This window comes from Phyllopteryx taeniolatus, chromosome 19, assembly GCF_024500385.1.
Source record: "Phyllopteryx taeniolatus isolate TA_2022b chromosome 19, UOR_Ptae_1.2, whole genome shotgun sequence".
NCBI classification, from domain to species: domain Eukaryota; kingdom Metazoa; phylum Chordata; class Actinopteri; order Syngnathiformes; family Syngnathidae; genus Phyllopteryx; species Phyllopteryx taeniolatus.
The window spans coordinates 10,755,771-10,765,578 of NC_084520.1; the positions used below are offsets into that span (position 1 = coordinate 10,755,771).

General features: G+C 38.0%; 1 protein-coding gene across 1 annotated transcript; it reads left to right on the top strand.

Annotated features, from left to right (window-relative positions):
- The first annotated feature begins 16 nt into the window (after positions 1-16).
- Positions 17-9,343, top strand: ccz1 (CCZ1 homolog, vacuolar protein trafficking and biogenesis associated). The gene is made up of 17 exons (XM_061756062.1): positions 17-169; positions 1,093-1,168; positions 1,259-1,355; positions 1,471-1,568; positions 1,683-1,776; positions 1,879-1,959; positions 2,036-2,083; positions 2,195-2,278; positions 3,059-3,234; positions 3,305-3,386; positions 3,504-3,565; positions 4,582-4,693; positions 5,695-5,728; positions 5,834-5,951; positions 7,485-7,643; positions 8,075-8,202; positions 8,283-9,343. Exons 2-17 carry the CDS (start codon positions 1,155-1,157, stop codon positions 8,336-8,338), a joined length of 1,443 nt encoding a protein of 480 aa, XP_061612046.1. The 5' UTR covers positions 17-169; positions 1,093-1,154; the 3' UTR covers positions 8,339-9,343.
- Positions 9,344-9,808: the final 465 nt, after the last annotated feature.

A 9,808-nucleotide genomic window follows, 5' to 3' on the forward strand; every position in this document is an offset into this window, starting at 1 on the left:
AACCATTTCGTGTTTGCAGTGTTTTTCACCCGGACAGTTTCAGACGTAAACGCTTAGCTGTCAAAAGCAGGAAGTGGACGATTGTGTCGCTCCTCTTCTTTTATCGCAGATTTTTCACTGGTGTAACACAACAACGTGCACACGAACTCGTTTATTTATGCTCTGTAAGGTGAGACTTTCTGTTTATCTTTTACGATTTCGATTTTGGTGTTTTTTTAAAGCGATGAATGTCCGAACACCGGGAACTCTTGCTATAGGCTAAGCTAAGCTAACTTGGTAAGTGCCCTCTCTAGGTTTTAGCTCTGTTGGATGCTCTCCTCGTTGCACTTTTTATTTGCAATGTGGACTTATAATAGAGGTATGGAATACGAATTTTGTTAAAATGGCTATTTGAAACCGAGATATTGATGTAAAACCTCATGGGATTCATTCTACAGTACTACATGTTAATTTATTCGTGAGCAGGAGGTAATGCTGTATTATAGCCTTGCTCTTACTTTTCAGCGTCAACTCACCAATAAAAGTGGTTTTGTTTTTGTTGACACGTACTCTTAATTGCACTACACAGCTAACAGTTGTAAATAACCAAGCTGTCTTTAAAAATGTAGTTGTTTTCTACTACACCTGCAAACAGATTTCCTTTATTTTCTTCCGTTTGGTTTTATTTACTTCCTTTTGGTTTAATCGTTACAGGCATATTGCATGAGATCATGTAGGGCTAGACCATGTGGCTGTAAGATAAATATTATTTTTTATTGTACTATGGGTTATTATGGCAACACTATAAAGAAAAAATAGGAAAAGAGAGAACATTTATCTCTATTTTTATTGCCCAGTTTATACAAACGCAAACACAAAAGTCAGTGAAAATTTGATTTCATTGATCCTGTATAGTTATGTTACCCATAAAGTGCATGTTTTCCTTCCGCAGGCAAGGAGCAAAGTGGCAAAACAATTATTCGCAATAAGAAAGAGAACATTTATATTTCTATCTATTTTTATTGCACAATTGATGTCAACAAAAAAGTCAAATGTGTGATTTTATTGATCTGTAAAGTTGTTACCCATGAAGTGCTAGTTTTCCTTCCGCAGGCAAACGGCATGCCAGCAAAACAATTATTCACGCAAAAGAAATCAAGACAAACGTGACACTGATGCTGATGATTAGGTAAAAGCGGATTCATTTTCTTTACTGCACAAGGTGAGCTTGACAATACCCTGATATAAATATTCTTGTACGTATTCTTTTGACTTGTAGCCCCAGAATGGCCTCAGGAGTGCAAGAGAAACAGTACACGGCATCTCTGCTCAATTTCTTTGTTTATAATCCCACATTTGGACCGCGGGAAGGAGAGGTGGGCTCCACATCACGGATGATGTGTGCAATTTACACCTGGATTGATGCGCTTATTGTATTTTTACCTCTGTGCTGAATATGAGTGATGTAGTGGGATGTTTTTATTACTCTAGGAAGAGAAGAAGATTCTTTTTTATCACCCCAGTGATGTGGAGAAGAATGAGAAGATCCGAAATGTGGGCCTGTGTGAAGCTATTGTCCAATTTACCAGGTAGTCATAATAAAAGGGAAACATTGCAATAAGCTAATATTAATGTACATCAGATGTGTGTGGTAAAAGAGCTAAGAGAGTAGCTCATGTTTGTTTTGGGTTTTCTCATTCTAGAACATTCTGCCCAACAAAACCAGCAAAATCCCTGCACACGCAGAAGAACCGACAGTTTTTCTTTGAGCCTGAGGACAATTTTTGGATGGTCATGGTAATGGTCAAAGCTTTTCTCCTGTTTGCTTATCTTTTAATGGAATGTGATCCATTTTTCTGTTTAAAGACCACTTGTTTTTGCGTCAAATTTATTGCTCAGGTGGTTCGAAACCCAATGATCGAAAAACCAAACAAAGATGGCAAACCTCCTACAATAGAGTATCAGGAAGAGGAAATTCTTGTGAGTGTTCGTTCTTTCTTCAAATACTATCAGCTTTAAGTTGTTTACCATGCTTTCTGTACCCATCTCCCTGTAGGACACAGTCTATGGTGCAGTGGTAAAGCAGTGCTACAGTATGTATAAGGTAAGTACTGAAATTTTTTGTCTCTTGAAAATCTACTTTTTTTTGGCATTTGAACAGGGGAGTGTAGTCTTTTTCGATCCACTATATGTGATGACTTTCCTTATGCTACAGCTTTTCAATGGTACCTTTGGGAGAGCCATGGAGGTTGGCGGAGTGGAGCTGCTAACTCAAAAGCTTGAAAAGTTCTTCTACAGGGTAAAGAATTTAAGATTTATGAAAATATTTATGTAATTGGGTTGCTGTTGTTTTAAAGTGAATTAATAACTTGTTCATATATCTAACCATTACACAATAACCAATAATAACCAATCTCATATAATGATATCACCTGATTAATGTATAGCAAGTCTCTACAAAGAGACAATAGCAGCTGGTCTGTGTTTACATTTTGACAAAGATGGTTCACAAAGTGAACTAAAAGCTACCATACGTAAAACATTAAACAAGAATGGGGTTCATAGGAGAACACCAGGAAGGAAGCCGTTGCTGTCTAAAGAAACATCGTTGCACGTTTGCAGTTTGCTAAAGAGCACTTGGATGTTCCACAGCACTACAGGCAAAATATTATGTGGACAGATGAAACCAAAGTTGTGTGCCTTTAAGGGGTGTGGCTTAGTGAGTGACATCAGGAGCTGGAGTCAGTCGGTGCAGCGGGTTATTTCAGGGTGAGTGTCGTCTGCTCCTTGCGAGTGTTCTCATTTTGTATTTGTGTGTTCGATTGGTTGTCATGTTCAATAAATGGCTGAAAGTGCATGGGCAACTGTGGCTCTCCTTGCTCACATGCGAGGGCATTACGGTGCCTCAATTGTTCAGTTTTTGTAAGCGATGGCTCATAAATTGTGGCACTCATAACTCAAGGTACCACAGTTTAATCAAAATAACCAAAACGACATAAAATAAGACAAAAAAAAAGCATTGTTTCTGCTTTGCGTATGTGTATTTAATATGGCACTGTCTGAATTTTCATCTTTCCAGTATCTGCAGACTCTCCACCTGCAGTCCTGTGACCTGCTGGATGTATTTGGAGGTATCAGCTTCTTCCCGCTGGACAAGATGACATACCTGAAGATCCAGTCGTTTGTCAACCGCGTGGAGGAGAGTCTCAGTCTCATCAAATACACAGCCTTCTTGTATAACGACCAGCTCATCTGGTAACAGGACGGGCACGTCTACTCTGCGCACGCTGCTTCTGTAGGTGTTGAATTTTCTTTGTGTCTGCAGGAGCGGCCTGGAACAAGATGACATGAGGATCTTGTACAAGTACTTGACCACATCGCTGTTCCCCAGGCACTCCGAGCCGGAGGTGAGGGACGGGCTGCAGTGCACTTCAGGCAGCGAGGATGTTTTCGATACATGCTTTATACACGCGTGTTGCACATTTTATTTCCCCCTCAATTGATCTTCTTCCATTCTCATATAGTTGGCCGGCAGGGACTCTCCTCTGAGGCCAGAAGTTGCAGGCAATTTGTTGCACTATGGGAGGTAAGTCCCTGAATCAATGTGCTCAAGGGCAACATTTGATTTTTAAAGCAGACAGATAGGCCAGGTCATTTGTAAATGAGATAAATGAATAAAAATAGAAAGAAAGAAATACAGGTGTTTCAGTTAAATAGATAATAGTTAAATGTGTATATAAAATTGTTAATTATAATAATGACATTCATTTTTATTTTTAATTTCTAAATATGATTAATGAGCCAATTAATAAAATAAATGCAAAATTGTTAAATTTACTACTCATATTTGGATTTATAAGAAATCAAGTAACCCATTAATGTTAAGATGTATCTAACATATGTATGTTTAAATAATTAATTCCCATGTTTTTAATGTTATTTATAAATAATTATAGTTAATAAATAATCTTTTAAAAGTATGGATTTTTTCCATTTTACTACTATGAATGAATACCAATGTATAATTTTAACTGATTAATTGTGAGGAAAAACTGATAAATTAATACAACAAATATCACAGGACCCGTGATAATGTAAAGTAAATCCTTGGAGGGCCAGATTAAACAACAGAGCAAGCCACATGTGGCCAGCGGTCCATACTTTTCCCACCCCTGTCCTAAACCTAGCATTCCCTTGCATTTCCATGCAAGCCACAGATTTGGGTACACCAGTACAATTTAATGTGATACAGTACAAGAGCAGTATTAAAAATATTCCTTTATGAATATAATAATGCTCAGTTTTAATTGTGGGTGCAAACAGCTCTTAGTATGACGCATGCATCCTTAGCACACATTAGCATTTTTTCTAACGCTAATTAAAATGCTGTTAATTGATCAATTTATGCAATAAAAGCTGTTTCATGTAGTAAATCACTGATTTGAGTATATCAGCATTTTAAATCAAGTATTTGAATTTGTCTGTCAACGTTACAACATTGAATGTTTTCTTGTTCCAATCTAGTCATACAATGTACCCATGTGAAAGATGTGCATGAAAAACACGTTCTACAAACTTAGATACACACACTGTTCTTTTCAGGTTTTTGACAGGACCAGCCAATCTTAAAGACCCTGAGGCCAAATTCCGTTTTCCCAAAATATTTGTCAGCGCAGAGGAGGGCCATGAGGAGCTGCATCTGATTGTGTATAAGGTAACATTTTGTAAACACAGCCAAGTCTCACTTGGTCTCCTGATTTATTCTCCATAGTTTTGCTTAGGAGTGGCAAGCTCTCAGGGCTACGATTTGATTATTGGTGCATCTTGAAGACAAGCACAAAAGGAAAGAATGAAGGAAACAAGGACGGTATGGAAGGAATGAAGGAATGGGCTCACTGCCACTCTTAGGATCTCTACCCGGTCAACACACACAAACCAACACCCGTAATTGAAACCCTAACACCGGCCTTGAAACCCCAATTTAAAACCTTAACCCTTGAAGTCATGATTTGTAACCTCAACTACAAAACCTAACCCATGCTAGAAACCTTAATGTGAAACCCTAACCCTAGCTTGAAACCCTCCTTTGATACCCTAACATGAGCTTGAAACACCATTTTGAAACCCTAATCCTGTCTTGAAACCTTACTTTGAAACCCTAACCCTTGCCTAACATAACTAAGGCTTCAAAATAAATAAATAAAAAAATCATCTAGGAGTCTTGTATTGAAATGGATGTAGCTCTGAATTTGTGTGGTGCTGTGTGTTTCAGTGGTCTAGAAAAGTTAGAGGAATGTTGCAGTGTCAAAGGAGGACATTTGAAGCATTTATGAGATTAAACTGTTTAATAACTTTAATCATATTAAGTGTAAATGAAATAAAAGAAAAGAAAAATGGCCCACCCTGTACAATGGGCAATAGGAATGTGGGCTGCTAATAATCATTTTCATCTGCTTCACGATGCATCTAAGAATTTATTATTTCTGCCATGCATAGTTTTGCTGTATGAAAGAGATGTTCATATAATGACTTTCATCATGTGTGAGTGGATGAAATCAGCATGAAATATGATGCAGCTCTGAGGATATGGTTTTTTGAGGATTAGACGTGCATTTTAAAATATTGAACATGCACATCCCATGATTCTGAGCACAACTAATGCATTTCATACCTGTGTGACCTTGTTTTTGTGTTTGAACTTCTGTTCTTTTCCAGGCGATGAGTGCGGCTGCCTGTTTTATGGTCAATGGTGAGTGTCTTATGCCGCATTTTTCGCCCCATTGCAGATTACAGGTTTGTCAAAACGTTATTTTTCTTCAACACATCTTCTGTCATGTCCACTTTCCACTTTCAGCCTCTGTGGAGATGACGAGGGAGTTCTGTGAGCAGTTGGACGGCTTGGTGGGTCCGCAGCTCACCTTACTGGCGTCTGATATATGCGAACAGTTCACCCTCAACCGCAGGATATCAGGGTCAGTTGATGCAACAAAATGGCTTGCTCTTGTTTTGAGTCCCTTCGCTGAAAACAAGGTATTTTTTTTAACACTTGAACGTTGCTTCATGTTGCAGAAACTAGCTACATGACTTTACTGTAATACAGAGCTGCCAAATGTTACGGAACATCCGTATTTTGTTACAAAAAATCACTCAACGCTGACTCATTACGGCCAGAACACTGATTGTTACGGATATTAGGAGTGAAAAAATTCCAACGTCCAACATTATCGGCCAGTATGGCTCTGTGTCTGGCCACCGTAACAAAAATGTCATAATTGAATTTGATGAAATGAACACTATATTGTTTTTTTAAAAAAAATTTAAGAAGAGAGGGGGGGAAAAACTGCTTGGCGCAACAAAGATGCATTATTTGTAGTACAGTGAAACCCCCGCTATATACGGGGGAAAGAGACCATGCCGAAAATCTGCAAATAATTGACGCCCTCCAACAAAAAGGGGTTTGTAATTGCATATACAGGAGATGCCACAGGATAGTGGCACTATTTATTATAGGCAAATTGTAACGGCCAAGGAGAGAACATAAAACACACAATGAACTAAACCTTACAAAACACCAAGATTCAACCAGATGGCGCCAAAGTAATACTTCAATTACTTTGGCCTGAACACAAAAACTGAAATTAGCCTTTATTTTCAGATAATAACTGAAAATAAAAATGTGCAAATATGCAAATTCACAAATGCTGGACCGCAAATATGTGGGGGTTCACTGTAAATAAATAATATTTTTGGGACCAATTATGTGAAGTTGGTTAATATCCCGTGGGAAACCTGATCTCTCACGACAGACCAATGTGCTGCGGCACAGTGGGCGGGAATGACTGCTGTAGTATGTATTTACTAAATTGGGCAAGAGGCTCCTAATTCCACACTAGTAACAAATGTATTAAATAGCTGACATTTTTTAAACTTTGGGATTGTACTGAACATTTTGTAGCTTCGTATAGACAGCCGTCGTGCATCCATCTGCCCCAGCACTTTGCTTCTGATACATCCGTGACTGTAATCCAAGCATCGACTTTAGTGAACAAGCCACTGAATAAATAATGACATCCTGAATTCCTTTTCTGCCGCCTGTCCTGATTTGGCCGTTGTCGACGAAACTGCGTCAGTAACTGCTTCCTCAACTAACTTGATCCATAGGCCATAATCCTCCAGAGTGACTTATCATTGTGTATAATTCATAAATCCTAGCACCACGGTGGCTATTTTAACTGCCATTATGGTTAACTGACTGACTGCAAGAACAACAATTTAAGTTTGGTATGACATGGGGTTTTCTCCTCAAATAGGAAATTATTACTACTTCACACTAATTACTTGCAGAAATCATCCTTAAGCATGACAGGTGATTCTTGAGCAAAGTCACGGTAGAGCCGCACAATTCCAATTTCATGATTGATAGCTGTTTTTAAATTGGTAATGCTGCACTGAATGCATGGTGTGTGTATTTTTTGTTCTACGTCTTCAATGTTGCATCCATGTAGGCCGGAGAAGGAGCCCCAGTTTAAGTTTATTTACTTCAACCACATGAACCTGGCAGAGAAAAGCACGATACACATGAGGAAGACGGCCAGTGTCTGTCTCACCTCTGTCCATCCTGACCTCATGAAGATTCTGGGGGATATCAACTGTGACTTCGCCAGGTAAAGCAGAGAACATTGGCAATTTTAGGAAGCGGTTCGGAAAATTGCTGGCCGCAGGTTAGGGGGCTTGCTTCAAGTAGATCACGTTGATTAGATGATGAGAGCACTAAACATCTTTTCTTTTTGTCTCAACATTGTGTGAAAAGATTTGGTTAATATATTTAATTGTGTGAAGTGGCTAAAGCCACAAGCACTGATTCTTGGAGTAGAATTGTGTCATATTAGTAGATAATGCCCCCCCCCCCAAAAAAAAATTAATAAATAATGCGGTGGTCATTTAGACAGCCATCCAAAGAGTTTATTCTACCTCCTTTATTGATTTTCAATTTAGTTTCTTCTGACAGAACACAAAAATTGTGATTGTGAGTTTTTGCTTTGATTGAAAGCGTTAGTAAAAAGGAAAATAATTATTTTTTTGTTTTTGTCTTTAGAGTTGATGAAGATGAGGAGATCATTGTAAAAGCTATGACAGACTACTGGGTTGTTGGCAAAAAGTCCGACCAGAGAGAACTGTACGTGATCTTAAATCAGAAGAATGCCAATCTGATTGAAGTCAATGGTATGTTTATAGCCAACTCTTCATACAAATCTCCATTATTCTATAATAACATTTCATGTTTCATGTTTTCTCTTCCGCAGAGGAGGTTAAGAGGCTTTGTGCGACACAATTCAACAACATATTCTTCCTGGACTGATGGAATGAACACAGAGACTTTTTGACCACACTACAAACTGTCAGTGTTGCAGGGTATCACGGCAGCATCAGTGTAATGCAAAAGTTGCATTGTAAAATTAAAAAAACAAAAATATTTCTCATCATTATTTGTAATTTAACCTTAAAAATGTCATTTTGTAAGTAAGTGTACAAATGTACTTCATTATGTCATTGTCTTTGCACATAACTTCTTTTTAGAGAATTCTTTCTTAAGATGTCAATGTGTCTTTTCATTGTACACTGTTTCTGTTCCTCAAACTGCTATTTCGAGTTTTTACATTTTTTTTTTAAGAACATCACATCAGAACTTAGTTTTTTAAACAACTACTAAATTTAAATAAATTATGTAGTAAATGTACATACTGTAAATAGCCTCTGTTTCTTATTGAAAGTTAAAGGGTGTTTTAGTAAGGTAGTACAAAAATGGCTTAGGAATCATTATCACGTGTATGGTGTAACTCCTAAATGTTTAATAACACCCATTTTTAGGTGTGTTTTTTTGTTTGGTTTTAGGCCCCCATGCTAACACCAGTGACAGGGTGGGTAACCATAGATCTTGGAGCCTTCCATTATCGTGATATTGTTGCGTTTGTAATTATAGACTACTTGCTTCAGGTGCAATCAGATGAACACATGAATGTGGTTTTAAAGAACACCTACAAATAGCCCTTCACCCCCACGTTGACGACTTATGGTGGTTAACACTGTTAGCTAACGCAGCTTTGCTTACCTTATGGCTTTGACATGATAGTTGGCAAAGGTGTTGTTTTGCTCTGGAACGTGAGCCAGCCTAGCTGATCATGTCAATGGAGGTGGTTATGTTAACTAGCCCCACTGGGGAAGTGCAGAACTCGCTCACAGGCATATTTAGAAAAAGGCAGATACCTAAAGATTTACTTGGTTGTGGTTAATTCCATACTTGATTGGTGGGCAGGAAGTCCAGCGACCAAACTATTTGCATACTAACATTAAAAAGTCAATTTTCTGTGGTATGTCTCCTTTCGATAGACATGACTGTATACAGGTACAGTATTTCTAAATGCCCTACCATCAAGTATGAATCATTAATTTTTTTTCAAGCCATTGTCAGAATCATAATATTATAGATATATATTTATTATATTATGACTGTGGGACAAATTAGCGGAACCTACAAAATTCACAAGCATAATCGTGCTTTAACGTTAACGTGTTTACAGCATCAGAGGTGACGTACAGTACAGTATTGTACAACAAAGAGTTCTCAACTGATGGGTCGGGACCCAAAAGTGGGTGGGTTGCAGATAGCTAGTAAAAAAACAAAAGCATGTATTCCTATTTTAATATTTTTCCAATATAGTACAGAGGCGTTCTAAGTTCCCACACAGACCATAGTAGGAATGTGACAATAAATGTTACATCCTTGTTCTCTAGCCACTAGTTTTACTCTGTAAACAAATGCAGAGCAGCT